Below are 27,877 nucleotides of genomic sequence, written 5' to 3'. Positions count from 1 at the left end.
TTACATTTATATGTGGGTTTATAGCAGACTATTTTTATGAGCTTCATAAAATTACTTTGTTAGGTCTTCTGCTCAATTTGCGTGTCCGTTTATCTTTTGTCCGACATGGGCAAACCCATAAAAGGCAAAAAGAAAGCTGCAGCCGCAGCAAAGAAGAAAGAAATGGAGGAGCTAGCGTTACAAGAACAAGCTGCTGTGGAAGACGAGTATGAATTCCAAAAAACTTGTTTTGAGATTCGAATCAAGGAATTGACCACTCTAAATTTAGGGTATACTGTCCACTAGCTTTATCACTTTAGCTATATCTCTCAAGCTATGAACTGTTGTTTTACACGTATTTAGTCTGCAGAGAAAGTCCGAGTATTTGGACAGTCAAAATGAAGTCTTTAAAGTGCAACTGGAAGATCTACGGGAGGAGAAAGAGGACTTGGTGTCTCACCTGCAACGTTCTTACAATGCAGAGAAAACCAACGTCAAAGAACTTGAAGATCGGTTATATGGAACGCATTTGGTAAGTCAGTGTGTCATTGCATTATGTACAATTGCCGTACGAATTTTCCAAAAGAGGTAACTAAAATGCTTCTTATCCATATTATTGCAACGTGTTATTAGTCTATGCTACAAGAGAGAAGTGCATATGAGCAAAAACTGAAGGAAAAAGACAAATGCTTTGAAGAGATGGAAATAAATCTAAACAAGAAAATTCAGGATTTAGGTTAGTTCTGTCAAATGCATATTTAGTATGTACATATATGTGCTGGGTGTTTGAACGTTATTTTTATAGTGTACACTTTCTGCATGAGTATTTACTGTTGTTCCATTACTAGACGCCAACATAACAGCTCTGGAAGAATTCAGAGTTCAAAAGGACAAGCTGACTTTTGAACGTGAAGAGTTGCAAAGAATTTTGAAAGAGGAACGTGATCGATTTGCGAGAAATTATGATGAGCTAGAAAACAATCTCATAAGATATCGCGAGCGTATTAAAAATGAATCCGTTGAAATGGTAAAAAAGATGGCCAATGATGTACAACGGGCTGGAAAACTTTGTCTCACTGCCACCGTAAAGTCTGCAATTGCTGAAAACATACGATTACAAGATGAAGTAAGTTTAAACTTATTTACACACTTGTAATGCATGTAAAAAATTGTGAAATAAATTCGCATAATTTTATAATGCACCTATCTATATAGCTTGAAAATAGTAGCCAAACTAATCTGTCATTGCGTGAAAAAATCGATACATTCGAAAATCAGTATCGAAATCAGAAAGTTGCAATGAAGGTTTTGGAAGAAGAAAATTCCATACTGCATAAAAAATCTCTCCAGTATCGTTTAATGACTCAGGAACTAATTGATCGACAAATATTACTTCAAGAACAGTTGGAATATAGTTCAGAACTAGAGAAGGAAATTATTGATCTGAAAGCTGCGCACAAATTTTGTCCATCTGAAGAAGAAATTCAAACCCGTGTTAAAATGGAATTGGAGAAATATCTAGAAAACGCAGGGAGGGACTCAAATAATGAATATGAAGTTGATGACAAGAAGCATGCAAAAATCTCGGAATTACGCAGCTCTATTTTGCAAATAGCAATTGCTGCGAAAACAATTGCTCAGGTTTGTAAAATATTCTAACTAAAGAAACTTCAAATAATGGCGCATACAAAAATATTATTACTTTCAGGTATCGACGTCCCAAGACTTTGATCTTTTGAAAGACGATTTCAACCGAAAGATGCAAAACATTTACACGATTGCAGACGAAATTCCCGAGTTGTCCTCAGACATGGCTCTTAAGCAAATGTCGGAAAAAATTATACCATAACCGTAATGATGTATACAAGTATATGCACATGTATCAGACCGAGTTTATTGATTGATTGTACATTTCGTCACATTTTATGTGGGTATTTTGTATACTATTGTAATAATACGTAAGCGATTGGCCGTAATTTTGTACAAAAGTTCAGAGAATAAATTAAACTGGAATGTTGTCTACCTATAATACATACATACATACATATATGCATGTAAGTACAATTAACTTGACAATTTTTAGAATAACATTACTGATTGTTTTAAATTTTGTACACATTGCTACATGTTAAACCCAATAAACACCCATTTTCTCTCCAGAGTAGCACCAACACCGTGAGTTTCCTGTCGAAAAAGTGTTGGGAATTTGGATATTAACGTTTCAATATGGTTGGCAGGAATAGTTGGTACAATTTTTTGAGTGTAGGACCAAATGTAATCTAGACTAGCACCGAAGGGGTGAACATGGAGAAATGTTGAGATTACTCCAATCAATCGTGCATCCGTTTCAGAAAGCATAACTGTTGCGTTTGCACCTTTATGATTATCCTCCTCCGTAATGGAACTGGACTGATTGTTTTGCTGAGATTGGTTCATCAATAAATTATTACAAGCTATCACGGAACTACAACTGCTACTATCACATTGTCCAGGATTTTCCTGTCCTGGAGAATCTTGAGAATCCTGAGAATGACACGTGGTAACGCGTCCTATATTTGTCGACTGATGAGATTCAAGATGTAATGTCAACAAGTTTTGCTGCTCATTCAGTTTCTGAAAGTATTTACAAGATGAAACTCTTAATAAACTTTTGCATTTCTATTAAGACTTTACAACGATCATACATAGGTACACAATGATTTTATAATGTGCATAATTATAACCATGTAACATCACATACATGTTGAAGAACTTTTAATTCTCCATCTTTGACTTCTATTTCAGACTTAAGATCCGCCTTCACCATGTCCACTTCATTATAGGAGGCTTCTAATTGACAGCGGAGGCTATCATTTTCCTCCTGAGACAAAAATAGTCAAGAAAAGTACGATGTTATGATAATGAATGTAGACGAAATTCGTATGCAAAATATAATATGTATGTTTTTTTGTGTCAAGAATTTTCGTACTTGTAAGTGATTCACGGCTTTGCTATCTTCCCATCTTGGTTTTTTTGCGGGGATGCGGCTGCGATCCAGCTCCAGCTCGTTATGCTTGTCAATCTCATTCTCGGAATCACTCTCCGAAAGATCCATTTCTTCCTCATTTCTTTCTGCTAACGCTTCTTCCAGGAGGGCTGACTTTATTTCAGTCGCTTGTTTATGCCACATTTCAATATTTTTCCTCTGAGGTTTTGAAAAATGATCCCAAGCTTTCCTGTTGCATGCAGACATGAAAACCTACACAATTTTAAACACGGTTTGGATTAATTCGAACAAGTGAGAAAATAATTAATACAAGATGGTTATCCAGCGTGTCTAGAATGCTGTTCATACCTTTTCAATTTGGCTAACTGAAAATATATTAAAATTAATTAGCATTATGGTTAGTAATTAAATTATACATGGACTATTTATATTTGCGCTGTAAATTTCCGTACATTGGAGGAGCAAGCCAGTCATCCTTTGTCTCATGAGCTCCTTGGCTTTCTGCAATTCGTCTTCATATTGAGATTTTTCGTTTAGAAGGCGTCTTCTAACATGAGAATTTTAGACAAAAACAATAACATTAGAACCAATTGGGGTATCCTGCACTTGGAAGTGGGAGTACGTTGTACCGGCTTTCATGTGGTTCCCCAAAAATTAGTTTAATTTTTAGTTTAGAGTTGCAATGGGGGTGGCCGGCCTATTAGACTTTGTTCGTGAAACCCTTGTGCATTCGTGATTATAGTGGTAAAGTAGCTGGTATCGACACTTCAATATATTTACATAAATACTGGTGGCGTTGTGGTAATGTTGACAGAACTATAAAGTTATTCATAAATCAGATCGAACTATTCGCCAAATACAATGTCAAATGTATTTATGTTTTGGACGGACGGAGACCTATTGCGAAGGACACTACTCACGATTTAAGAGTTGGTGAAAGTGAAATAGTTGAGGACGAGGAGGAGGATGGTGAAAGTGAAAGTCACGACAAAGAGGAACCTGAGGAAAGTATGAGTGAAAGTGAATCGGAGGAGGAAATTGACAGTGACAAGGAGGACGAAGAAAAAAGTGGTCAAGTGCAGCCTTTCACAGCCATTGTACCCAAATTAAAGGATTTGTTCATCAAGATGAAAGTTAATTTCATTGTGTCACCCTACGAATCTGATCCCCAACTCACTAACATGTTTCGATCTGGGATGATTGATGTAGTCGTATCAGAGGATTCAGATTTCATTATGCATCAGTGCGAGGTATGAATGACGTGAGATGGAAATATTACATGAGAATACATAGTATATTAAGTATCAATTTTGTTTTTGTCAGACTCTCTACAAACTTGACTCGGAGGGGTACGGCCTTCTTTACCAAAAGTCAGAGTTTGTTAAGTTTCTGAAACTTAAAAATCAAAATAAGTTTGAGGAGGTCGTAAGGTGGACATGTCTGGTCGCAGGGACCGATTACTTCTCATCACCGTATGGCGTAGGATTCGGAGCGGCGAAAAAATTGATTCCTCATGTTAAAATCCGTCATTTTAATGAAGTAATATTGGTTCTTCATAACATTATTTAGTATGCATTGAACTCATCCTTATTAATGCGGTTGTTTTTGTTATTCTAGTTTATCCAACTAGTCATTGACATGATCCCTGAAGTGGCCGAGATGCAGAGCTCATGACTATGGCTGAACGGACATTGTTACACCAGCTAGTGTTTGACTGGACAGAGAGGAAACTTGTCCCTTTGACACCCACTGATCTCGACCCTGCCTGTCTCACGTTTGCTGGTGAATATGTGTCAGATGAGGTGAATTTAACTAAATATTATGTCGCATGATAAATTGATTGATGATGATGAATGAAAATTTATTTTAGTTGGCCCTTCAAATTGCTTTTGGGAACGTAGACCTTGACTCCATGACTGTAGTGGGTACTTTCAACCCCTTCTCTGCAGACATGGTAAATATCTATGTCATAACAGAGCATGCATCATAATTATATCCCTGTCGAAGTTATACTTTCCCGATGCACAATCAGATTCGGCCCGAATGCGTCCCGCATACGATGTTTTCGGTTTAGAGGCGGCCGAAATTATCGCCTCAATTACGACTACGGATAGATTTCTAATTTCAGATTCTATGTAGTAACTCACAGTAGCGGGTGGGCCACCTTCGGTTTCAAAGCTAAAAAAAGATTTCGTTTAACCGACAAATTTATGCTATCGAGCAGAATTCGGATTTTCTCTCGCTATCCGAATTCTGCTGCCGACTACGGCCCGAATGCGGGGCGAGCTCAGCTCAGCAGCGGGGTTTTTAAAAACTATATGCCATGCCTTTCGCTATTAGCACTTAGCACCGGTCGCTGATTTCGCTACTCAACGTCCCAGAAAACAGTGAATAGTTTAAAGAATAAACCCGTTGCCGTGGTTTTCGTAGAAGAAGATAAAACTTTGGTTTCGGATGTGTCAGCAAACTGGTTAAGTGCCAATAAGTGCCCAGTGTTCTTGGCCATCAGGTCCAGGAAGTCAAAAGTAATCAAAAATAAACCAATCATGTTGTATCCGATATGAGCTGGGAAAACACCAAAGCTCTCTTCTTAAATTTTCAAGTAAGTTTCCATTCTAGGTGGTATTATAAAATGATATAATTTGTCAGTATATTAGGATGCAATATAAATGTAAGTTTATATGTATTCCGTTGCTACATTAAATAAAGTAAATTGATTTGTGAACTTTCGACTTGTGTATTTTAATTATTTTAAATTCGGGAAATATCATTCGGAGCGAGTGAGATATATAGCACGCGGATAGAAAGCTGTACTCCGAAAGCGCATAGAATGCTGAAAGTCGCATACGGACCGAATTCGGGTTACGCATTCGGGGCGAAATCTTTTTGCGGCAAGATCCGCATGTGGGCCGAATTCGCTAGCCACCCGTGGAACGCATTCGGACCGAATCTGATTGTGCATCGGGATTCTCCTTCATGAACAGAAATATGATGATTATTCCATTTACTCTGCAAACTACGACCCAACTGCACGACCACCCCTTACTTTCACTCCTCCAGCACCACGACCACCGGAATGCGTTAAGAAGACAGTTTGGATTTGTGAATATTGTCAGATGGAGTTTAGACGTGGCAGCGGTTTTAAAAAGCATGTGCGGACTCATACAGGGGAAATGCCGTACAAATGTGGAGAGTGTGGGGTCAAATTTTGTTTATCAACCACCTTATCCCAACATCGAGTTGTGCATACAGGGGAAACCCCATTTTCATGTAATTTGTGTGATGCAAAATTCGGGTTTGCTGCATCTCTTTCAAACCATGTTAATTGTATTCATCTTAAAATCAAAAAACCTACAGTGCAGACTCCATATAGCCCGAGTCAGGGACAGAGTCCCTGACTCCGTGAGTCCTAGCTGTTTCTAAATTTTTCTCCGAATTGACCGACATAATATTACCACTTTGAACTTCCACAGCTATATTTGCTATCAAGAAGTGGTTTTTAGCCTTCGTACCAAATTTCAGATGGAAAAAATTAAACTTAAAAAATGGTATGGGTTACCCTCCAGGGTCACTCTGGTTAAAATTCGCTCACTTTTAACTTCATATCCTTTCATGAGAAGCCATTAGGTATGACCTTGCCGGATTTAATGTTTTTAAAGTAATTTCTAAAAATCGGTATGGGTCACCCCATAGGGTCGCTCCTGATAAGAATTTTACCAATTCCACGTCATATTCTTCTATTAAGACCCATTAGCAACCTCTCTACCAAATTTCAGCTTTTTATGACGATTTTGAAAAATCAGTATGGGTCATCCCATAGGGTCCCTCAAGATGAAAATTTTTCAAACTTAAAGTCATTTTTATCTATTAGGAGCCATTAGCAACCTCTGTACCCAATTTTAGCCTTCTACGACAATTTTGAAATTTGGTGCATAATACCCCACCCACTCCGATGACCCCCACCGGTCAACCACTTGACCGATTTCGCCCATCTTCGAACTCGTTTCCTAACTTTGTCCAATATGCATATGGTAAAAATTTCAAGTCAATCGGTTCAGCCGTTTTGGCTCTATCGTGCCGGACAGACGGACGGACGGACGGACGGACGGACATGACGGTTCCATAAGCCCTGACTCGGGCTAAAACTTCAAATGTTCGAAATGTGTGTATATATGTTTTACACAATCAGATTTAAAGAAACATTTGTTAACTCATAAGAAGAAGAAGGCAAAATCAAAGAAAAAATATCCGTGTCAACTTTGTTCTGCAAGTTTCCAGTTCAAATCTGAACTTGACGCCCATCAAGTCATTCACACTACTGAACAGCCCTTCAAGTGTGAGTATTGTGAGTATTCGTGTAACTTTATAAGTCATTTGTCTGCCCATGTTAAGAAATATCATCGGGAAAAATGGGTTCCAAAACGCACACGTCAAATATAAGTTGTTTTTACCGTTTTTGATTTGTGGATTGAATCATGGAATAAAATGACGTTGAATTCTTTTTTAGACAGTCCCCTCTTTCGAGCCAGGCCGCTAGAACGTGGATTCCTTTGATAAAGGAGTCGTCAGCTAAATAAAGAATGCAGAAATGAAATCGCGTTGAACAATTGCGCTAGGTAATTGTGCTGTGATAAATATGTACACAAATATTTCTATTACATTTAATTTTTTCAGCGACTAGAGACGCCTCATGATCGGAATATACAGCAATGTTTGGAGGACTGGCAGGCATTAATCGTTCTTTTACTATTCTTTCCTTGTGCCTTTGTTCACGCAAATGTTGTCGTTGTCGGCATTCAAATTCATACAGATCGTCCCTGGCTTGAGCATAATCCACATGCAATCGTCCAATATTTGGTGAATCGCTGTTACTTCCGATTCGAATTCGATAGCCGGATAAGTCGATTGCGGCTTCGATACATTGTTCTAGTTCGAATCGGATATGACAAAAATTCTTTTTCGACATACGAATTTTGGCAATTTCCCCACATCGGTCAAACAGCTCTCTAACCAATTCTTCGGTCACGTATTCGGGCAAACCTCCCACAAAAACTGTTCTACAACCTGGTGGCTTTTCTCGAGTTGTTGGTGCAGGTGTGGAGGGATTTGGAGGAAATAATGTCACATGTTTGCAGTGAATGATTTCCTTTGCAGGTTGTGGCTCTGCAGTTTGAGGAGGTGATATTATACGATCTCTTCCACTAAAGGATGCTTCACTGCTCCCCACTTGCTCTGAAGAAGAGATGACATTTGAAGTCATGGGCGATAACCCAAGAACTTGGTTCTGATGATTCATTGTTGAGTTTGGAATATTCATATTCTGCGCAGCTGCTGCTGGGCTAATTAGACCATAAAGAACGCTGGCATCAGATAACCCATGTGTAGGTCCCATAACACCCACACCCATCCCCATTACTGGGTACGACATGGACGAGGGAAGCAACGGGTTTGACCATGTCATGGGGCTATGTGTAACACCAGCAGAGCTTTGCAGTGACGATACAGTTGGGGGTGATCGATGGTGTGCAAATAGTTGGGCCACAATTTTGTCGTTGCCATCTGAAGAATCTGGTGAAACAAGCTTCTTTTGTGGGTGGTACTGTCCCAGTTGGGGTACCATTTGAGAATGTGGCATTGTGGACATTATTGGCAATCCGATCCCAATTCCGACTGGGCCACCTACACATTTATTGGCAAGTGTTCATGAATTTAAATATGCAAACGCATTCACAAGAATATCATGGAATAATTAAGCTATCAGTTATTATTACCAGGACCCGTTACCACTCCAATAGGACCCAAGGATCTGATCGTCATTCTCGGATGCGAGGAATCTAAAATACAAAAACGATTAATCATTTTAGTATGAAAGAAAAATCAAATGTTTGTCGTCGCTCTCAGACTGCGGTATAAACAAACATCTTTGTATGCATAAAAAAATAAGTGATTGCTTCCTCCTTTTCTTGTTCAAGAAAAATGTTTTGGACTAACTCCAATAATAAATTCAAGAATCCTATCACTCGATATCCACTTATTTCCACGACTTAAGTCTGTAAGCAAATAAAACTGTCTTGCTGTCATCAAACTAATACAAACAAATTCCTTAATCAGCCAGGCACCAACAAATCAGTCTCAACCAAAATACTAAACTAAGCGGAGCTCAATAAATAAATATCTCATTAGTGATGAAAATAACTTACTCATGATGTGGATTCCAGTTCCTTAATACAGACACTGATAATACTTGGGTGCAAAATCAAGGCTGAATTTCATAAATATATGTAATTAATTGTGTCCAGTAGTCCAATGTATTATCACTTCACAAGAATGAATTTATGATCAAATCGTTGAGACTGAGAATCAGAATGGGAAAACTGAGGCTCGCTGCAGAGCAATCGTTCTGTGTTCCAATCAGGAACGACTAGTGTGAGAAAGATGAGACGTTTCTTTTAACACTTTGTTGTTTGCCTCTTCATTTGTCGGATTCAGTTTCTACTTTGTCTTCACGAATTACATAAGGATAAGTGCATAATACAGGTCTTCGTAGACGTGGGTAAATTGTTCAGTGGAACGAATTTCGAGTAAATAAAGGTAGATTTTTTCCACCCCTTGGTGAAGAATCCCCCTGTCTTGCATTTCTCTATGCCGTAACGCCTTGTCCTAAAAATAGAAATATTCAGAGATGAAATCCTTTCCTGCATGTCTAGCTTCTTCGTCATCCAGTCGGTATGTAAAATGTGTTTGTATCAACCAAATCCAATCGTTTGTTCGTGGCTGATGTTTTTGTCGTACTGGCGTAAGTAATAAGAGTTTTAGTTAATTACCAAAGTTTGCTAAGAATAAGGTGAGCCGTGATACATACACAGATACATATTACGTAAGCAGTTTTGGCGAGTTTGACAAAAATTGCAACCAACTGTCAATGTAACGAAACTGACAGTGTTTACATACTTTGTGCTTCCTTGTGTTCTGGATAATCATTTTGCTTAAGCACTGATAAGGACTTGCTAATATACATTCTTGACATATTGATATTGACTTTCACAGTTATGTCAACTCAGCTTGTTCAACCACAAAAGTTCACACAGGAACTTTGCCAGCCCAAGTCCTTGTACAAGTTGTACATATCTTTGTATGTGCATACCAGTCAAATATCAAAGTCGTTAAAATATAAATAAATATATGTACAAGTCAGAAATCGTTGTTTAACGCATATTGTATGCATGCACACCTTAAAAATGCGCGCAGGATGAGGAGAGAAGATTAAATATAAATTATTTCAAGAAATATAATACCACCGCATTAACACCATGTTCAGTGACTGGGAATGGCATGTAATGATAAAGAAAGGAGATCACATTTCATTGGAGGCGATGATTGATACCGTTGGCAAAAATAATGAACTTGCTCAATTAAACACAAGGTTTAAGAACGAGACTTTATTAACAACCGCAATCAAGTGTGGTTTCGTTAATATTGTAAATCTTTTATTATTACGTGGTGCAGATGCCAACATGAAAAGTTTGGAAAATGGACGCCATGAACCTCCATTGCTAACTGCCACCCGATGGAAAAACCTCACGATTGTAAAGTTATTAATTAACCACGGAGCGGATTCTACTCATTCTGGATTTTATGGGTAAGGAAGACGTCAATTTACTTATTTGAAATTATGCAAACTCATGGCCTCTAAATATTTTCATTTTTTTAGACACGATGCTATTTGTCAAGCTGTTATCGAAAACGCTTTCGATATTTTGGAGTACTTTCTCCAGACTACATGTCAAAACCATCCTTTAATACATGAACCAAATAATTGTCCTGTACGGGTTGCTTTAAAATACGCTAAATTGCATCCCAGCAAACTGAAATGTTTAGTAATGCTTCTACAATATGGATACACCTGTTCATGCATTTCAAGAATTGGACAAGACGACAAAATGGATACGGGTGGAAAAGCAGTAGGGGAATATTATTGTTCGGAAGTTGTAAATTTTGTGGGTTCTGAGCATTTTAGATTGTCCATTGAGACGCCTGTGACTCTTTTCAACTTGTCACGCAGAATAATTCGCCACCACCTTTTCCTAAGCACTAATAATTTAGGAAATAAAGAAACCATGTTTCATAAAATCATGCAGTTTCCACTTCCCAACAAACTCCACCAAGCTTTACTTTTTAAGGACTACAGGAATTATGAAATATCTATAGAGAGCACCTCAGTTATAATTTCTATGAAAAAATAGTTGTCATCTTTCACTTATGTACTCAGTCCATGCAAAATCAGTGCATAAACGCGTAACAAGCTCTCTGCTGCTGAACTTTACTCTAACCCAGATTTGTCTAACTGGATCGGATCGTACTTACTTACAATGCATTTATTTAGACTCCGTGTAACAAGAATCATTGAAATTTCCCACATCCACCGGGTGGATTCCACCGAGTGGCAGTTCAACGTAACCAACTGTTTGTCCTGCCAACATTATTTTCCCAAGTAAATGACAATCGATGATTAAAACACGTCAACAGAAACGCAAATGTTATCATTGGACAGTGTAAGTAGTGCAGTGTACGTACGTAGAACTTGTAAAATCGATTACAAGTCTCCAAGTATTGAAAAGAAGCAAAGAGTGAAAGATAGTATCTACACACATACATAATTCACAACACGCCAGCCTTTTCATTGACAAGTGCGGTTGGACCGGAACAAGTTGAAATTGTATCAGCCGACAAATTATTTCGAGGTGAGCGTAAATTTTCTGTTCGGTTTTGTATTTGTTTTATTGATTTGCTGAGCTGGCGGAGAGAGCGAGTCGGTGAGTGAAAACTTTCTCTCAAGTTCCAGCAATGGTTGGCTGGGAGAAAGAGCCGACTCTGAGCAGCCAGATTGCAAGCCATCGTATTGCTCGCTCGCATGATTCTCTTGTTGAACTTTCTCCTCTTAACATTTACTTGCTCTTTCTGAGTGACTATCTCTTTTAAATATATATATATAGTAAACCTCAAAGTGTCAATTTTGCTATACTGCAGGGCGTATGTATGTATCTCACCCAGTTCTCCCGTATCTACCAAAAACCATCCAGCCCGACATTTACTTTTAGATATACATTAGCCCAACTACTAAATAATGCTACTTAGAAAGTTATCTTCCAAATTTGTCATTAAAGTCGTCACACACTAATAACTTACAAAATCCCAAATTCAAATATTTCAGCGTATCTGGTCACGGTAAACAGACCGAGTTTAAAATGGGATCAACAGCTTTAAGTCGGAATGACACCGTGTTTCTCTTTGACTTGGATGGAACCTTAACTGAACCAAGACAGGTGAGAATGCATCTAATTGAATTTATCTCTCTTGCTACTTACCCATAATCGATCGCTTCTATGAAAACGCTCTCACACACTGCCCACCATGGGTTTGCGATTCCCTACTTGGTAAAGTTTATTTACAAGCACGATTAGTAAGCACCAATTCGGAGGAGAAATTATCAGAAGAAGGGTTTGTGTATATACATTCGACACGGTGAGTGTGTTAGAACTGGTGAAAGTGTGGAGGAGGACGAAAACGAAGAGTGGGTGGCGTGTATCTTTCTCTCTCTCGAAAGTAAGAGCAGAGTGCGAATAATGTGAAAGTGGAGAAAGTTGTTGGTTGTGGGATCCGGTTGGAGGTAAACAAACGCAACGGAAGAGAAGACGAAGATCCGACACGAGGGGTTTTGAGGGCGCAAGCGTTTTCACTGGAACAACTAATCCTTCATTGGGAAGGATCTGGTTTATACATATGTGCTTTCATGAAAACGAGAAAAACCATTTCTCTTTCGAAATTATTTATGCATATTGCTTCTTGTGATTATTTTCAGACTATCAGCCCCCATTTTTATCAGTATTTGGTATCGGAAGTCAAAAATAAAGTAAGGATTGGGATTGTGGGAGGTTCCGACCTGGTCAAGATTTTAGAACAACTTGGAAATGGCGAGAAAGGTACTTCCAGAGAATTTTGTTGTGGATATTATCATCTAGTACAGATAGTCATAACCTGCTCAATGAGCAGTGCTCATAACATTTATCATGGTGCATATATTATTATGTTTTTTTAGCTCTGAAAGACTTTGACTATGTATTTGCTGAAAACGGATTGGTCGCATACGCCAATGGTGAGTTGAAGGCTACGCAATCCATGTCCAAAGCCATTGGTGACGATCAATTGCAGGAATTTACCAACTACGTGTTGGGGTATCTTTCGAAATTGAAACTACCCCGAAAACGTGGAAATTTCATTGAATTGAGAGCAGGAATGATGAACATTTGTCCGATTGGGTAGGTAACGTACTTTAATCTTGAAGTTCACGATTTGAAGCAATTTACATGGATGGCTTTATTTGCCAGGAGGTCCTGTAGTCAAGAGGAGCGTATCGAATTTTACGAATACGACAAGGTTTTACAAGATTAATATTTTTTTTAATCTAGTACGTAGTTTAAAGTTTTAGTATCAAAATAATCATTGATTGTTCTTTACTCCCAGATCCATAACATTCGGGACAAAATGGTTGAAGATTTGAGACAACAATTTTCCCATACTAACTTGCATTTCTCCATTGGTGGACAAATCAGGTAAATAATATTGATTCATGGCATGAGAATCGAACGATCGGCATTTGTATAATTACTTAACCTAACTAACTTGCCTAATTTATTTTCCAGTATTGACGTTTTTCCAAAAGGATGGGACAAAACTTACTCGCTCAACTTTTTTAAAAATGTTCCAACTGTGATACACTTTTTTGGCGACAAAACTAGCCCCGGTGGAAATGACTATGAGATATTTAAAGACGAACGCACCATTGGGCATACTGTTACCGGTCCTGATAACACTGAATCTATAATGCGGCAGTTGTTAGGTCGATGCTAAAATAGACTAAAACAATGTATTGTAAACGTTTATGTATTTGATGACTTACGAGATAAGAAAATAAGAATTTATTCAAACACAATATGTGTGTCATTGCATTGCGTGCAATGACTACGCTACTAGACTCCAAGTCATTCTCGTTCATATGCATACGTGACAATCTGAGTCGGGTAACTTCCGGTATCTATCGAAAACCCCATATTATTATAGGAATAGCGTGGACTCAAGTGTTATTTGTTATTTGTCATTTGTCACCATTTCTATGACATTCCGTGACTCTTTGTGATTAACCTTATAAAAACTAATTAATTTTGACCTGGATACCATTTAAAAACGGAATTTAAAATGGTTTCTATTGCTCTTGAGGGCGGACTTTCTGGGGTGCAAAATACCATTGAGACCGAGTTGTGGGGCGGTGATAAAATCAGTTGGGGACTGAATTAATGCAAACCGATTTTGAATATTCTGCTTATGCAGTTTTGATTTATTACGAACCAAGAACTGATTCGCGAACAATAATTAGAACATTATACACTTTTTGAACATGAAATTTCAATTATAAATCAACAATATAACTGAGCCAAATGGCACACACTATAAATTTTTGACATGACAGTGGGATTTGATTTTCATAGTAGTACAACAATTAACTAAACGAACAGTAAATCATCATCATTGATGACATTACTATCATGATTTTGGGATGCATTATATATTTCAAACAAGTTATTGTAATCGTAACGTGGTGAATTTTGTCCAGTGTTCTGTGACTCGTTGCGATCCGCTAGTGGCACTACTTGCTGCGATAACTGCAACTATTTGTGAATACACTACATAAATTCTCAGCAAAGATAAACAGCATGTTCTCGACTTACCATTTCGTCATGATAAAATTTGAAACAGTTGAAGACGCTGCTACCAATGCACAAACGTTTCTCGCAAGCAAGGCACTTGAACTGCGTAATCGTCCTCTTCCCCAATTTTGTTTTGCAGTGGAAACAATCGGATTTGCTTGGGTAACCGTTTTCTTTCATAACTCGTTCTGGAATATGCATATTCGCTAAGGGTACTGAGACACGGCTTTGGGAAGGTCTTCCTCTTGGCTTCCGTGCTACGGGGAACTTCGTGAGAATGTTGTGGATTATTGATTTGACGAACGCTTCGTAATTAAGACGGCGGAATCCAACTTGATCGTTTTGGGTCGTATTGTACATAATCATTGAATTATATACCGAGAGCTCGACCAAATAAAATGCGACCTTTTTATACCACTTGTATGACTTGCGGAGACTTTGGTTGGGTTTTATCGTTTTGTCGACATTGTCCACCCCACCCATGGTCTTGTTGTAGAGTAAAACTGTATCTGGCTTCATTCGTTGGTTGTTGGGGTTGGTGGAGGGCCATTCCGTCATTCCATGGGGCATGAAAGTGTTGAGGATAAGCACTTCCCGCCTGTCCTGCCATCTTGTATGTACAAAGAGGTTCTAAATTTTTGAAAAAAAATAAATAGAAATATTTCACCAACCTTTCTATCAAAACGTCTCCATCACTAAAGGTTTCAACCTCTCCTTTTCTGAGTTTTCGAGTCATCCTTGCACCTCTTGGAATTCCTTTCCGTCTTTTTTGTACAGTCCCCAAAACATACGTGAGACGATCTTTCAACATCCTTGCTAATTTGAGGCTGTGGAAAAAATATGTCTAGAGATGTTCCAAAGTGGTGGCGAAAATCATCCTTTATTTGATCATCTGGACCTTGGAAATTATGCACGGGTGGACGAAATTCTTCATCCCAGTTTATGGTTTCATCCTAACAAGTAGAGCAAGGTCATAATCCGAGGAATGGTCACAAACGAAAAGAATATTAAACCTCGTCAATATCGCTGTCAGACTCGTCCTCAGCTTCAAAATCATCTTCTGAAGCAGCGTCGTAGTAGAGGTCGTCGTCATCACCTTCCGATATTTGCATAGCCATGATTTCCGAAAGTTGAGAGTACCTGTTGAAACGTGAAATAAATTTGAGTCGATATTCGAGGAATATTTAACATTTATGCACATACATATTACAACAAAATATACAACACTTACTGGATATTTTCCTATCTTTTCTGGAATTTTGGCTGGCTGTATGTTCAGCACGATGCAATTACTCCCCCAATTACAGCTCTCCCCTCAAAAATTGCAGTTCAAGCGTGAAGAAAGTCCAACGATAAATAAGGAGGAAAGAATGGAGCAGCTGAGAAAATTTTCTTCGTCACTTTATTTTTATTTTTTTCCTACACCTTATTGATGTAGCCCGGTCTCAACGGAATTCTGTAACCATACACCTTATTGGTGTAGTCCGTCGCCAAGGCGAAAAATTTGGCCTACACCTTATTGGTGTAGTCCGTCGCCAAGAGATCGAAATCGCCCTCCACCTTATTGGTGGAATCCGTTTTTAAAAGGTTAACATGAATTTGGCACCTCGTTACTAGTCGGAGTTCCCTGTCAATAATCAAACAAAAGGAATAATATTTAATGCACCACACTTTGATTTCAAGAAGGCCAGGCTTACGCATGAATCGTAGCCTTTTATTTTTCTAGCCGATCAGTCGTCAGTAGTCTAAAATCACCAAAAATGGCACAACAATTTACGCCATGGCAGAAAATGAGGGCATACGAGACTCAAGTGAGGAAGCTGGAAGACAATTGGCGTATCAGACTTCGCAAGGTATGTATGGTGTTGACAACTTGCGTCTTTCTATTGTTTCTAATATGTCCTATTTTGTCCATGCACAATTTAGAAAGGAGCGCAGGATGAGGAAGACAACGTAATAGTTGCTGAACCATTTGAATGCAGTTGTAAAAATCCGTTGACATATTTCAACAATGGAAAATGTAATTACTGCTGTAAGCAATTGTATGATTACAACTATCTTTTTTACCATGGGTATGACCAATACCGTCACCGTGAAGATCGAAAACATGCAACAAGATACATGAATATTGACTTGGAGGTACATAATACATATACGCCACTGTCGATGATTTGTAGTTGGTAAATAAATTTCAAAGGACAATCGAATTTACTGAGAATATTTGTGTGCATAGGAAGAATTCCCATGTCGCACGGTTCCTATTCTCACAAGTTCAAACTATGGACATCGTCCACCAATTGATCCCTCACGACCTCTGCCCCGGAATCATGCTACTCAGACGTTTTATAGGAGTCGTGGAACTAACTACTGCATAGACGCAAATGGATACAATAATGTCAAGCTTAATCCAACAACAGCCTTTCGGTATAACGCTCAGTTTGGCTACACTTTCAGCCCACCTCGAAATTAAGCAATGAACAATTACTTACGATCGCCATATTTCAATTACAAAATAAAATCACACGAAAAATGTAATGCAATATAATTAAAACTTGATAATTATTGTATTATCAGTGTCAGTATAAATAAATAGATACATCAAGTACCAGTATAAAATTTGATGTGTTTTCCATAAAAGTAGTTACATTACATGCATATGTGTGCGATAAAATAATTTAAAAACATAAAAGTTAAAAGTTAAAATGTGAGAATATTAAAAACAAATTATAAAACATTCAGAGCTCGACGAGATTTTCTAAGGCATTTTGGACATGATTCACGTTTTGCGAAGCAAATATTATGAAAGACAGCATGGCATGATGAACATTGATGGGTGGCACTATCGAAGGGAAATATTACTTGTTCATTTTCACAAATTTCGCAAATAAACCCCTTTCCTTTGCAGATCTGCAACAATGGCGACAGTTTAATTATGGCTTTTATGGCCATGTACTTATTAATTATTTGGATTAATTTCCTTATGACCTTACCTGACAAGTTTCTTTGATATGACGTTCGAATGCATCGTGAATTTTTTCTATGAATTTCAGCATTGTCCCATTGTTGATGTCTATTAAATCTTGTAAAGAATACATACAACTTGACTCAACGAAATGTTGTTTCTCATCTAAACGTCGCAATAGTTTTTGAGCAACGGCATCACGACATGTCATGAAAAAATCTTTCATAATGATGATGTCCTCTCGGTATCTCTAAAAAAATCATTTCAGTTTCTTCAATTGACTTAAATATGTCGATATTCACTATACAAGAATCTCCCTTGATTATTTGGTCCAATAAATTAGACTAGCAAAAAATACCTTTACAATATTGAGATCTTCGACAAAGCTAAACAGCTTTGGGTTTACTCTATCCAGGTTAATGTTTGGCTTTCTTGCCATCAAAATTAAAAATTGTCTTGATCCCTCCGAAACTGTCGAATAAATTAATACATTTTTGCAAATTAAATAGTGAATTAGAGTCCAATAAATTAGTCGTGAATTTTTAGATTGATTTCATCCATACTTAAATCGTTTAATTGATTTTACCTGGCTTTTCCTCGAAATCCCAATTATGTAATATTCTTGCAGGAATGCTATGTGAATTATTTTTATGGCAAATTGGACAAAAATATCGCCCGTTGTAATTGCATATTCTAGGCTCCATCCAACTATTTTCTGTAAAATTATAATGTTATTCTCAAATTCAACCCTCTATATTTACAAAATTAATGCAGCTTACTCAATGTAAACCTTGTTTTGCACTCAAAACAAGTAAAGTTTTGATCTGGCAACCCTACTTCAGGACAAATCTGAGCAATATACTCAGTATCAATGCCTACAGTTAAAATTACACATGTGCGTATTACATTGTTCAAACATTTCGAATGACACTGGAACAAACAAGCTAAAAAAATACAAATAAGTAAATATAATTAAATCCTAAATCCGTCATTCTTGTATACACACATTTTAGATTTATTGTGTCTCCTCCTTACCTTTGCATCTATACCAATGTTGCACGACCGTCCAAATGATCCCCCCACATCGATCGCAATACTGTGGGCTTCTATGTACGATTTGATTTTGGTGGATAAACTGATGGTGATTTATGATTCGAAGCTCCTCCGATGAATTTTCACCACGTTCTTCCTGAATTTCCTTAACATCTTGAAGGCGAAGGCGGAGGGATATGAGGCGTTGAACTAATTTGCGTCGCTCTTCAGACACACCCTCCGTCTCCAAAACCAATGCCTTAACTCTCTCGATGGCATCCTCAATCTCGTCAGGGGTTTGCAGCAAGGAATCGTCCTGTTTGTGATAAAATTATTTAAATACTTGGCTAATCTATGTCTACTAATAAATAAGAACATTGAATTGAATGAATATACGTACAATAGGAAAGGAAAAGTAGTTTTCTTCCGCCTCGTCCGTAAGCGACATATCATGACTCTTTCCATCTTCGGATGACCATAAACTTTCTTTGTCACCAGAATCGTCCATTTTTCCTGGTGAATATTGCAGTGCACCACTTATCCAGCCCAAACCCTCGTTCAATCTGTCCTTTAAGAAGTCTACCATTTGATAGATTGTCATGCAATCTTCCTCCTGAATTATTTCCAGCTTAATAACACGAACAGAATACGGTAGATTATTGACGAATGTGTTAAATGCTGTATGTATACGTAATGTTTCGATGCAATGTGTGAGTAATGGGTTATCTTAATCATTGGGTTCTTTAATCTGGTGGTGGTGGTAGATGCAATGTTTGCGTTTGCATTGTGGAACAGCTGAAGTGGATTTTCCAACAACAAATAATAATGTTTTTCTATGCAGTAGAGATGAGACTTCTTTGTTCTCTAAAATGGGGAAAGTGAATGCATGATTTACGTGGATGCATACAAAACTCTCTGAAATTTTCAGATTTCCGGTATATTGCAAATACCAGAATTAAATACATCAACACAAAGTGATATTTCGATGCAATATGTAACATGACCGCAACTTTGCTGACAAATATATATGTACTTCTGCAATTAAAATTAATTAGTCCCCCACAAAATTTAAATTTTGACCACATCCTCCGATACCATTGACACCGAGCTCTACCTATTTCCATCATTTATTTCTTTTAATCATGTAATGAACGATGCCACATTAAGAGCACAGAGCATACAGAGCACACTGCATAGATCAAATTACATGTCTAAACTCCATTACCACCGCCTTGTTCGGAAGGAACGACGTCTGGAAGTAACGTATGCAAATCAACCGAAGGCAAATCGGGGAGTGTACCACAAATGAAATCTTGATCAATTTTCGCCGGTTTAGGAAGCGGCTTAATTTTCCCCAAGATCTTATTGCAGTCAGCAACGACGCCCGTGTTGGAGTAGCCAACGAGGTCACATTCCGTGCCCATGAATGTCTTGGCCATTGCCGTAATTGCTTGAATGCTTCCCTCGATCGGGCCCAGGTTGAGGTTGAACAGGTTCATGGCGATAAACCATCCTGGAAGGTGAACATCCACTGCGAACGAGTGCGAGATGGCAGTATCGGCCAACATATGTAACCCCAAATTAATGTCGGAACTGTGACACTTGGGGTTGAGTAGGTCGGGAATGCCCATTGCGCCAGGGGTTACTGATGCCTGCAAGATTGTACTGAGCGTCCCAATGACGGGTTTTAAGAGGTCTGCGATGGGTGACTTGCCGAATCTTATGATTTGAAATAATAGCGAATCCATCTCATAGGCAAAACTTTCTGGATCCATCTGAATGTCTGAATATGTTGGAAGGTGTTGGAAATCTCCAAAATAATCTCGCATTCGACCAAGTCTTATGTCAAAAATAGTACCGATTGGTCGACAGAGAGACCTGACGACGGGTTCGAAAATATTGAGTAGGTTTTTTATGGGAGGAAATGGATCGACAACGCAAGCAAGGAAGCAAATGTGACTTTTAAGCGATGTCAGCGAACAGTGTTTTGTTGGTCCCATGCATTTTACCAACGCGTCAACGAACGTGGCCTTGCTTTTGTCCATGTTTATGATGCTGGTGTTTGCTGAAATTTCGTGTTTACTTGGAGTTTCTGTTGGTTTCATTCCTGAAGGTGGATGTGGAGATGATGATTTTTGTATGTCACCCGACACCTCACCGTAGTCGTTGTCATCTGCATAATGGCATCAAACAATAACCAAGAAATTTGCTTCAAATGTTTAACTCTATCATAAGAAATTCAATCTAATATGCAATTTATTTTCATTATTTATCTATTTACCTGAAGACTGTCTGCGGGATCGGACAAAATTAAAGGTAGGACCGGCTAAATTCTCAGTATTCATTGGGGGCGGGATAAGGAGTGCTGGAGTGACCACGGGACCTGAGAGTAAAAAAATGACTTTGGTCTGGATAATCACTGCATGTGGAATAATTCTCAAATGCAAATACCTGCAGTGATGCGTACAACATTTAGCAGTAATAGATATGATACCACCAACGTCTTCATATTATTCGATACTTAAAAATGATCTACCGATTGATTTCTGAATTTTATGCACAAAACCTGAAATTATTAATCCTTGCAGTTGGCAGCACTTGTTAAACTTATTGTTTAATATAAACAAACAAATATTATTTCTTGGAATCACCAAGCATATCTGCTACATGCATAGCATAATTGAATGGGTTGCTCATCATATCCGGATTTACATATTACATGCAGCATACATAATTTTCAAGTCTGAGCTTTATTACATTGACTTATTTGAGGAAATTGAATTACAAAGTTTTAGTTTTTACGTCTCTAATTAGTTTTATGCCATTGGCGACTAATCGGTCTAATGAATTTTCAATTGGTCGAGGTCTTTGTCTTCTACTTAAAAACGTCCCAAATTCATTCATTGCAGTTGATACTACTCTAATGTCTTCATCTCCATCTACGGTGGACACTATTGAGCCATTGTATTTATTTGCAGTCCCTTGTTTGCTAGTAGAACCACCAAATTCACTAATTTGTTTCTTCGATTGCTTTATTATTGCAGTTTTAGTTTCAGAAGGCATTGAGGCAGGCCGTGGCAAAAATGTCGAATTTGCCGAAGAAATTGATGGAGCTGGACTTCGTTGTGAATGCGTGACTGATGGAACAGTCTGTGAAAGGTCATCATCCCCTCGCCCTTGGCAAATAATGTGTCCCGGAATATAACCACGACCAACGTGAAGAAGTATAAAAGACGCAATATAAATAATCAGCAAGATCAACACCGAACGTGGATAGCCACAGTTTTTAATGGCAGCCGTTATACAATGTGCGATGCCCAAGCTGAATTGCACCTAAGCAAATTATAGATTAATTTATTAATTGTTATTATTTATTAATAAATACTCACAATTTGGCTGATTGTTGCAACAGTTTTAAAGGACGACAACTTTGCTCCACCTACGTGTAACGTTACGATGTGAAAGTAAAGATATGTGATCACGTGGAAAAATGTGTTGATCGATGCCAATATTACGCCTGAAATGGAAGTAAAGTCAAATATATAGATTACATAATTCACATAATAATAATAAACATGTTGTAACTTTTGTATGATTATCTATGCTATTATGTTTTATGTACATACTGCTTCCTCCTGGAAAGTATCGCAGGCCCAGCCAAACCAGGAACAGCATTGAAGAATGGTGATAAAAGTGAAGACAGTTTTTCTGAGATGTCTTGTGTCTCAGTATGATAATCATCGAGTCAGTTAACTGCATTTCAATATTATTCAATAGAACGACGTTAAATGCGTACAGGGTTTCACTAGGTGTACGTATGAACGAACCTCAAATATTTTTGATATGAAATATGCTAAAAATCCATTAGCAAGCTGAAAAAAACAGTGCATTTGTGGTCATTGTAAAATAAAATAAATAAAGCTTGTATAAAGTTCTCACTCCCAAATTCAATTTCTCATCAGTTCCTCCAACTGCTTGGCATATGGGACTAAAACGTCCGGTGATTTGGTAATACAAAAACTGTGGAATATGTCATATTTTTAAACGATACATACACGTACAATGTTAGTCGTGAAAATAATACGTCAAAACTTACGTAAATAAGTAAGCAAAAATTGCTCAGTAGAATGAAAGCATTGTAATAATGGAGAAAGTATGTCATTTGCAGTGGTTCTCGATCTTTTGCAATCTTTGGCACTATCACGAAGCTTAATAGAAAATACGTCGTCAGTACGATGATGGGAGTCCATACAGAGCTGCTCAACCAATGCAGGGTATGTTTATTTGCTTTTTGGAATTTAAAATTTAAACCCATGTTAAAATATGTTGCACACCTATGCGAGTACTAATTATTGTACATACGTAAGTGTTGAGAGTTTGTCAAATACCTGCGTGGATCAATATGCCACGTATTGCGTCCATCTCCACGAATGGCAATATAAAAAATTTCTGTCCTTATGAAATGACTTCAGGCTTTAGGGATAGCGTTAAATGCATCATCGTTCAATTAAATTGCAATGCGGTGTCGCCCTTCAAAAATGCTGTGGCATAACTTTGCTAATAAATACAATTTTATTGTGCACCGTTGTCACTTGTTACGCAATTATTACAGAATTTGAATTTCCATTACCAAGATACCAATATTATTTGACACTTTATCATTCTATGGGGCCCCAACCCCATAGAAACGATGTCAGTTAATCGTGCCAAGATACCTCGATTGCTTGACATTAAGTATCTAGGTAACGGGTCTCCCTTAACGGTTGCGACAAATGGTCGAGTTACAAATAAAATAATTATTTTTTAAAATCTTTGGTTCTTCTCCCATGGGCGTGAGAACCAACTCTTTGACCTTTAATAACTTTTGAATGGGCAGACATAGAGACATAATTCTTGAGGACAAAATCGTCGTAATTTTTTGATTGATTTTTTAAGCTAAAAATCTTGAGGGTACTATGTCTAATAGTAAACTTGAAATTTGCAATGTGCAGCCTTTATTTAGCCCGAGTCAGGCGTTGCGGTTGTCGGTTAAAACGACCATTGACTAGTGGAGTGGCATATTTTTGAAAAATCTGTATGGATTAGTCCCTACGGTCTCACCCGTTGTCAAAATTTCAACTTCCTACTACAAATTTGGGACTTTTCTATGACATTTAATATTTTTTCAGTCAACCCCTAACCACTTAAAAGACCCCCACCGACCTAACCGATCATGCCCGTCTTTGAACTCATCCTTACTTTTGACCCGAAGATGAACTTCGCAAAATTTCAGGTCGCCATATTGTGTTTAAAGAGAGTTATCGTGCGCACAGACATCTTGACAAATCTATAAGCCCATCCGAAAAGGCCTAAAAATTAGATTCCCCATTGTATATAACCCATGACATATTTTCAACAGGTCTTATTTTTTGAAATCTTCAGTGCAGGATCCATTTAGCTCGAGTCAGGGATTCTGTCCCTGACTCGGTGAATCCGAGCTCACTTCTATTTTTTTCGAATTCACCGACATGATAATATTACCAACCTCCGTGGTGTGGATGATTAAATGTTTGCTAGATATTTTCTACTATTTGGCATTTTAACTTCATATTCTTTAATGAGAAGTCATAAGTATCACCGTGCCGGATTTAATGTTTTTCAAGCAATTTCTAATCGGTATGGGTCACCCCATAGGGTCCCTCAAAATAAAATTCTATCAATGTCATTTCATATTCTTCCATTAGGCCCCATAAGCCACATCTCGATATGACCATTTTGAAAATCCAGTATGAGTCACCCCATCCATGGAGTCCCTCAAGATGAAAAATTTTCCAACTTAAATTCATTTTTTCTATTAGAAGTCATTAGCTACCTCTGTACTAAATTTCAGCTTTCTACGACAATTTTGAATTTCGAAATTTTATCCACTCACATGACCCCCACCAGTCAACCACTTGGCCGATTTCGCCCATCTTCGAACTCGTTTCCTAACTTGTCCAATATGTACATAGATACATGGTAAAAATTTCAAGTCAATCGGTGAGCTCGTTAGAGAGTTATCGAAAAACAGACGGACGGACATGACGTTTCCATAAGCCCTGCCTCGGGTCGGGCAAATAAAAATGTAAATTTATTTTGTAACTCGGCCATTTGTCGTAACCTTATAGACTGATAAAGTGTCAAAATTTGACACTTTATCACTTTAATTTGACACTTTATTATTTAATAATCTTGCCAAGATACTAATAGTCAAGTAATTTCGTTCGTATTTGATTTTAGCAGCTTAGCTTTTTAGTAACGCGAGCTTTTATAAAATTCATACTACGAAGACTAATTTAAAATCAAGCAAGGCTAATTCTAACAATAAGTATCATCACCTTTCGACGTGACTTTCCTTCAGGGAAAGAGTTGTTCACCTTGTCTATTTATTACATTTTTGCATATTTTTGCATTGCCAGAAATTCTTGTTCCGTAAAAATTAATCATATTAAAAATCCTCTATGATTGACTTTGTAATGCAGTATTTTAATCAAATCGACTTGCAGGTGATGCAGAATAATATTGTACTGTTGATGTAATCATGTTAAGGTATCGCAATATATGAAATCTCGTGAAATCATTTGACTGGCGTATCCAATTTAATTGCAAATCCTCAAAAAATTTAAATTGAACGGAACCATTTATTCATTTAATTCTAGCTGATACATTGTGATATATTCTGAGAGGACATTTTTCTTTACCATTGGCAGAAATAAATTAGAATTCAGTCAATACCCCATCATATTCTATTACGATTCTGAAATTATGGAGATTTACTTGCTTATGTAGCCTATAAAAGAGCTTCTCTGTTATTTTCCAGTATTTTAAGTCGCCAATAATCCGCAAGGAAGGGCAAGTTTTTAGAATATCTGTCAAACCTCCGAGCAAAGTAATGTTGTTTTTGAACAATAATCGGAAAACTTCTAAATTTTCAGAGCCGCGTTCAAACAATTGAAAGATATCTTCGTCCCCTACGGCACTTGGATGATAAAGCAACTCCCGGATTTCCAAGTAAACTAGTTCACGGCATTTTTTCACAATAGTTTTTATAGTCTCCCATTCATAGACCATTGAAATTGTAACTTGTTTTAAATCGTTTAAGGGATACTTGTCACTGACTGTTCCTTTTAAGGGGGCCTTGATCCTCTGAAGATTTGGTGCAAAATGACCTAATAGGTCAATAGGGATGAACTGACAGACTGATTGCGTGTAGCTACAGAAGTTGATTACGGTAAGTTGATCCAGTTGGCAGTAAGCAATAAGACGTTCATTCTAAATGAAATTTTTTTTTAACAATAAATGTGTTAAAATCAAAACGTAATGATAAAATGCAAGGACTTACAGAAAACAGCAGAAATCCAACTTCATACCCAATATCGTCAATCCTCACTTCAAATGATGGTAAAATTGCATGCGTGCAGGCTAAAAGACCTCTCACAAAGCAGAAGATGTCTTCACAAAATTGTGTTCGAACATTCAGCACCAAGCTTTGTCTCAGGGGCATCAACGTTGGACTGGTGTTGAAATTTTTGCAAACAATTTTTGTATTCCCAGTCGGAGTAAAGAAAAATTTATTTGGAGTTGCAACTAATTGGGGACATGCCATTAAAATAGAGCTGCAAAGCACTCGATTGGTGTTTAACAATTGAGACATGTCGAAATATTCCAACCTATTAGGTGACAATCGTAATTAATTATGCATCCCTGTTAATGTACATATTAGTACATATGCATTGATGAGCTCACGTTTTTGTCAGCGGTCTCAATAAATATTTCGGCATGTTCCACGCCATTGCTTGATTGAATCTCACTCTGTACCTGTTTTCAGATTCCACGTCTTTAAAGAAAAGTAGGCGAATGCCATCACTTGTTGCCGCACTTCCATTTATGTCCAAATATTTAAGACGATAACAATGTTCCCCAACTGCACGAAGGAGGTCATCATTGGCTGCTTTACCTCGAATGACTAATTTTGTCAGATTATTGAATCCGTCCATAGTTTTTTCAAAGTCGTAGCCGGTGTATTTGTCGAGATTCAACAATGGGTTTGGAGAAGAACTAATAACGTCATCAAATAGAATTTGAATTTCTCTGACATTCTGAATTGTTTCATTTGACTTTAAGGTCTCGACAATTGAATTCCAAGCAGCTATATCGACAGGTTGATCTGAATTAAAAAAACACGTATGTAACTGACTAGGTTAAAAACGCATCTGTTCACAGGGATGGCCCAAAACTGATGTCAAGGGGCAGCATGGAAGGTAGGAGGTTAACTGTTTGAGTGACAGCTGCATTTACATGCTAAAAGTGGGCATAAAGGGGTAAAAGATGGGGTGCTAAAAGCCGATTTTTCCGTGACATCGTGTTTCATAGACCACCCTACATGAAATATCGACTAACTTTTATATCGTAATGGCACAACTAAAATAAATCTAAGAAACATATTTTTGTCAGTTTCGTTGATCATAAAAAATCCTTCTTGCAAAAAATCCAATACTTCTGCTGGATGTAGTTGTAAAAATAGATCCATGTTCTTAAAATCGGCTAAGGTAGCTTCATAGTAATTTGTAAGTTGAATCCAGGTATTTACTGCAGCATTAGTAATACTTTTTAGCTTTTCCGGGCCAATCCATTTTCGAAACTTTAGCACGTTGTCGTTAATGTAGGAACGATAAATTGTATCTGCAATACATTTAAGTTTTGCAGTTTTGATCTGAAATTAGTTAAGTGTGACATTATGTAGGCAGACTATTTCGTACCTCGACAATACTGTTCTGCACATGGGTACATTTCAACTTCCTATTTTGGAAAAAGGCCATTAAGTTGTGAATTGATTAGAAAATATTTATGAAGAATAATATCCTGCCTTTCTCTGGATTGCATCAGGCTGCAAATAAATCGAAATTGAATTGATAATCGACAAATGAATGCTTCCGGAAAGAAGTAAGTATTTACTTCTGGAATTCGATGATTCATGCATAAATATCTATTTCAGGAAACTTACCCACGCTATACGTCTTAATGATTTAGTCTGAAGTGATGGAACATTATTTCTTACGGGCATTTTATGGTTTAAGGTTAAATTTGTGCTATCATTAAAATCAGAACGTAGGAGTCTATTTTTAAATGGTTAGTCGA

At 37.6% G+C, this 27,877-nt stretch overlaps 9 protein-coding genes and 1 long non-coding RNA gene across 15 annotated transcripts; 4 read left to right on the top strand and 6 right to left on the bottom strand.

Moving 5' to 3' along the window:
• Positions 1 to 76: 76 nt before the first annotated feature.
• LOC110841954 (cilia- and flagella-associated protein 157) lies at positions 77 to 1,851 on the top strand. The gene is made up of 6 exons (XM_022087660.2): positions 77 to 269; positions 343 to 511; positions 613 to 715; positions 828 to 1,105; positions 1,195 to 1,620; positions 1,688 to 1,851. Exons 1-6 carry the CDS (start codon positions 106 to 108, stop codon positions 1,826 to 1,828), a joined length of 1,281 nt encoding a protein of 426 aa, XP_021943352.1. The 5' UTR covers positions 77 to 105; the 3' UTR covers positions 1,829 to 1,851.
• LOC110859316 (ecto-NOX disulfide-thiol exchanger 2) lies at positions 1,852 to 12,571 on the bottom strand. Of its 2 annotated transcripts, XM_035847278.1 has the most exons (10): positions 12,331 to 12,571; positions 9,166 to 9,625; positions 8,737 to 8,799; positions 7,625 to 8,644; positions 7,417 to 7,534; positions 3,418 to 3,512; positions 3,314 to 3,330; positions 2,948 to 3,217; positions 2,720 to 2,839; positions 1,852 to 2,592 (listed from the first exon to the last, which is right to left on the bottom strand). In XM_035847278.1, exons 2-10 carry the CDS (start codon positions 9,167 to 9,169, stop codon positions 2,101 to 2,103), a joined length of 2,199 nt encoding a protein of 732 aa, XP_035703171.1. In that variant the 5' UTR covers positions 9,170 to 9,625; positions 12,331 to 12,571; the 3' UTR covers positions 1,852 to 2,100. The 2 variants fall into 2 exon arrangements, with proteins under 2 accessions (XP_035703171.1, XP_021963938.2); XM_022108246.2 differs by lacking the exons at positions 9,166 to 9,625; positions 12,331 to 12,571 and having other exon boundaries at positions 8,737 to 9,106.
• Positions 3,550 to 5,690, top strand: LOC118434270 (exonuclease 1-like). The gene is made up of 4 exons (XM_035847329.1): positions 3,550 to 4,215; positions 4,289 to 4,504; positions 4,583 to 4,767; positions 4,836 to 5,690. The coding sequence occupies exons 1-3, from the start codon at positions 3,976 to 3,978 to the stop codon at positions 4,637 to 4,639; spliced, it is 513 nt and encodes a 170-aa protein (XP_035703222.1). The 5' UTR covers positions 3,550 to 3,975; the 3' UTR covers positions 4,640 to 4,767; positions 4,836 to 5,690.
• On the top strand, positions 9,444 to 13,955 carry LOC110863101 (phosphomannomutase). 5 transcript variants are annotated; one of them, XM_022112339.2, is made up of 9 exons: positions 10,177 to 10,388; positions 10,472 to 10,604; positions 10,677 to 11,706; positions 12,177 to 12,288; positions 12,825 to 12,945; positions 13,062 to 13,281; positions 13,351 to 13,399; positions 13,487 to 13,575; positions 13,666 to 13,955. In XM_022112339.2, the coding sequence occupies exons 4-9, from the start codon at positions 12,211 to 12,213 to the stop codon at positions 13,871 to 13,873; spliced, it is 765 nt and encodes a 254-aa protein (XP_021968031.1). In that variant the 5' UTR covers positions 10,177 to 10,388; positions 10,472 to 10,604; positions 10,677 to 11,706; positions 12,177 to 12,210; the 3' UTR covers positions 13,874 to 13,955. The 5 variants fall into 5 exon arrangements, with proteins under 5 accessions (XP_035703194.1, XP_035703192.1, XP_035703184.1 ...); XM_035847301.1 differs by lacking the exons at positions 12,177 to 12,288; positions 12,825 to 12,945; positions 13,062 to 13,281; ... (1 more) ...; positions 13,487 to 13,575; positions 13,666 to 13,955 and adding an exon at positions 9,444 to 9,556 and having other exon boundaries at positions 10,013 to 10,604; positions 10,677 to 11,605; XM_035847299.1 differs by lacking the exons at positions 12,177 to 12,288; positions 12,825 to 12,945; positions 13,062 to 13,281; ... (1 more) ...; positions 13,487 to 13,575; positions 13,666 to 13,955 and adding an exon at positions 9,545 to 9,761 and having other exon boundaries at positions 10,013 to 10,604; positions 10,677 to 11,605.
• A 372-nt stretch (positions 13,956 to 14,327) lies between these two features.
• On the bottom strand, positions 14,328 to 16,182 carry LOC110863100. Its single transcript, XM_022112338.2, has 5 exons — positions 15,959 to 16,182; positions 15,741 to 15,867; positions 15,399 to 15,680; positions 14,749 to 15,337; positions 14,328 to 14,688 (listed from the first exon to the last, which is right to left on the bottom strand). The coding sequence occupies exons 3-5, from the start codon at positions 15,536 to 15,538 to the stop codon at positions 14,524 to 14,526; spliced, it is 894 nt and encodes a 297-aa protein (XP_021968030.2). The 5' UTR covers positions 15,539 to 15,680; positions 15,741 to 15,867; positions 15,959 to 16,182; the 3' UTR covers positions 14,328 to 14,523.
• A 263-nt stretch (positions 16,183 to 16,445) lies between these two features.
• On the top strand, positions 16,446 to 17,225 carry LOC118434269. Its single transcript, XM_035847314.1, has 3 exons — positions 16,446 to 16,580; positions 16,654 to 16,866; positions 16,961 to 17,225. The coding sequence occupies exons 1-3, from the start codon at positions 16,488 to 16,490 to the stop codon at positions 17,195 to 17,197; spliced, it is 543 nt and encodes a 180-aa protein (XP_035703207.1). The 5' UTR covers positions 16,446 to 16,487; the 3' UTR covers positions 17,198 to 17,225.
• Positions 17,226 to 17,272: 47 nt separating this feature from the next.
• LOC110858911 (differentially expressed in FDCP 8 homolog) lies at positions 17,273 to 19,596 on the bottom strand. The gene is made up of 7 exons (XM_022107798.2): positions 19,122 to 19,596; positions 18,725 to 19,037; positions 18,469 to 18,633; positions 18,276 to 18,404; positions 18,048 to 18,160; positions 17,718 to 17,939; positions 17,273 to 17,634 (listed from the first exon to the last, which is right to left on the bottom strand). Exons 1-7 carry the CDS (start codon positions 19,320 to 19,322, stop codon positions 17,452 to 17,454), a joined length of 1,326 nt encoding a protein of 441 aa, XP_021963490.1. The 5' UTR covers positions 19,323 to 19,596; the 3' UTR covers positions 17,273 to 17,451.
• Positions 19,597 to 21,473: 1,877 nt separating this feature from the next.
• LOC110841943 (elongation of very long chain fatty acids protein 1) lies at positions 21,474 to 22,587 on the bottom strand. The gene is made up of 4 exons (XM_022087650.2): positions 22,549 to 22,587; positions 22,348 to 22,474; positions 22,111 to 22,238; positions 21,474 to 22,054 (listed from the first exon to the last, which is right to left on the bottom strand). The coding sequence occupies exons 2-4, from the start codon at positions 22,460 to 22,462 to the stop codon at positions 21,503 to 21,505; spliced, it is 795 nt and encodes a 264-aa protein (XP_021943342.2). The 5' UTR covers positions 22,463 to 22,474; positions 22,549 to 22,587; the 3' UTR covers positions 21,474 to 21,502.
• A 79-nt stretch (positions 22,588 to 22,666) lies between these two features.
• Positions 22,667 to 23,228, bottom strand: LOC118433985. The gene is made up of 3 exons (XR_004833708.1): positions 23,110 to 23,228; positions 22,818 to 23,008; positions 22,667 to 22,741 (listed from the first exon to the last, which is right to left on the bottom strand). It is a non-coding gene; the product is annotated as an uncharacterized LOC118433985 (long non-coding RNA).
• Positions 23,229 to 25,440: 2,212 nt separating this feature from the next.
• LOC118434860 lies at positions 25,441 to 27,792 on the bottom strand. The gene is made up of 2 exons (XM_035849313.1): positions 26,082 to 27,792; positions 25,441 to 26,011 (listed from the first exon to the last, which is right to left on the bottom strand). Exons 1-2 carry the CDS (start codon positions 26,391 to 26,393, stop codon positions 25,457 to 25,459), a joined length of 867 nt encoding a protein of 288 aa, XP_035705206.1. The 5' UTR covers positions 26,394 to 27,792; the 3' UTR covers positions 25,441 to 25,456.
• Positions 27,793 to 27,877: the final 85 nt, after the last annotated feature.

Source organism: Folsomia candida, unplaced genomic scaffold (assembly GCF_002217175.1).
Source record: "Folsomia candida strain VU population unplaced genomic scaffold, ASM221717v1 Fcan01_Sc001, whole genome shotgun sequence".
NCBI classification, from domain to species: domain Eukaryota; kingdom Metazoa; phylum Arthropoda; class Collembola; order Entomobryomorpha; family Isotomidae; genus Folsomia; species Folsomia candida.
The sequence above is the reverse complement of the archived record's forward strand: the minus strand, read 5'-3'. Positions and strand labels throughout refer to the sequence as shown.

Coding starts and splice junctions, on each gene's coding strand:
- LOC110841954 (XM_022087660.2), top strand. CDS start 106: ATGGGCAAACCCATAAAAGGCAAAAAGAAAGCTGCAGCCGCAGCAAAG. Junction 1,106..1,194: donor ACATACGATTACAAGATGAA/GTAAGTTTAAAC, acceptor CTATCTATATAG/CTTGAAAATAGTAGCCAAAC. Junction 1,621..1,687: donor CTGCGAAAACAATTGCTCAG/GTTTGTAAAATA, acceptor TATTACTTTCAG/GTATCGACGTCCCAAGACTT.
- LOC118434270 (XM_035847329.1), top strand. CDS start 3,976: ATGAGTGAAAGTGAATCGGAGGAGGAAATTGACAGTGACAAGGAGGAC. Junction 4,216..4,288: donor TCATTATGCATCAGTGCGAG/GTATGAATGACG, acceptor TGTTTTTGTCAG/ACTCTCTACAAACTTGACTC. Junction 4,505..4,582: donor AAATCCGTCATTTTAATGAA/GTAATATTGGTT, acceptor TTGTTATTCTAG/TTTATCCAACTAGTCATTGA.
- LOC110859316 (XM_022108246.2), bottom strand. CDS start 8,824: ATGATTAATCGTTTTTGTATTTTAGATTCCTCGCATCCGAGAATGACG. Junction 7,535..7,624: donor AGTCGCTGAAAAAATTAAAT/GTAATAGAAATA, acceptor TTCTTTATTTAG/CTGACGACTCCTTTATCAAA. Junction 2,840..2,947: donor AAGCCGTGAATCACTTACAA/GTACGAAAATTC, acceptor TTTTTGTCTCAG/GAGGAAAATGATAGCCTCCG.
- LOC110863101 (XM_035847301.1), top strand. CDS start 10,276: ATGTTCAGTGACTGGGAATGGCATGTAATGATAAAGAAAGGAGATCAC. Junction 10,605..10,676: donor ACTCATTCTGGATTTTATGG/GTAAGGAAGACG, acceptor TCATTTTTTTAG/ACACGATGCTATTTGTCAAG.
- LOC110863100 (XM_022112338.2), bottom strand. CDS start 15,538: ATGTTGAAAGATCGTCTCACGTATGTTTTGGGGACTGTACAAAAAAGA. Junction 15,338..15,398: donor GGAGACGTTTTGATAGAAAG/GTTGGTGAAATA, acceptor TGTACATACAAG/ATGGCAGGACAGGCGGGAAG. Junction 14,689..14,748: donor AATTTTATCATGACGAAATG/GTAAGTCGAGAA, acceptor ATTCACAAATAG/TTGCAGTTATCGCAGCAAGT.
- LOC118434269 (XM_035847314.1), top strand. CDS start 16,488: ATGGCACAACAATTTACGCCATGGCAGAAAATGAGGGCATACGAGACT. Junction 16,581..16,653: donor GGCGTATCAGACTTCGCAAG/GTATGTATGGTG, acceptor TGCACAATTTAG/AAAGGAGCGCAGGATGAGGA. Junction 16,867..16,960: donor ACATGAATATTGACTTGGAG/GTACATAATACA, acceptor TTGTGTGCATAG/GAAGAATTCCCATGTCGCAC.
- LOC110858911 (XM_022107798.2), bottom strand. CDS start 19,322: ATGACAATCTATCAAATGGTAGACTTCTTAAAGGACAGATTGAACGAG. Junction 19,038..19,121: donor ACTACTTTTCCTTTCCTATT/GTACGTATATTC, acceptor TATCACAAACAG/GACGATTCCTTGCTGCAAAC. Junction 18,405..18,468: donor CAAAACAAGGTTTACATTGA/GTAAGCTGCATT, acceptor ATAATTTTACAG/AAAATAGTTGGATGGAGCCT.
- LOC110841943 (XM_022087650.2), bottom strand. CDS start 22,462: ATGATTATCATACTGAGACACAAGACATCTCAGAAAAACTGTCTTCAC. Junction 22,239..22,347: donor ATACTTTCCAGGAGGAAGCA/GTATGTACATAA, acceptor CTTCCATTTCAG/GCGTAATATTGGCATCGATC. Junction 22,055..22,110: donor TTGCAACAATCAGCCAAATT/GTGAGTATTTAT, acceptor TAATTTGCTTAG/GTGCAATTCAGCTTGGGCAT.
- LOC118434860 (XM_035849313.1), bottom strand. CDS start 26,393: ATGTCTCAATTGTTAAACACCAATCGAGTGCTTTGCAGCTCTATTTTA. Junction 26,012..26,081: donor TTGGATTTCTGCTGTTTTCT/GTAAGTCCTTGC, acceptor AATTTCATTTAG/AATGAACGTCTTATTGCTTA.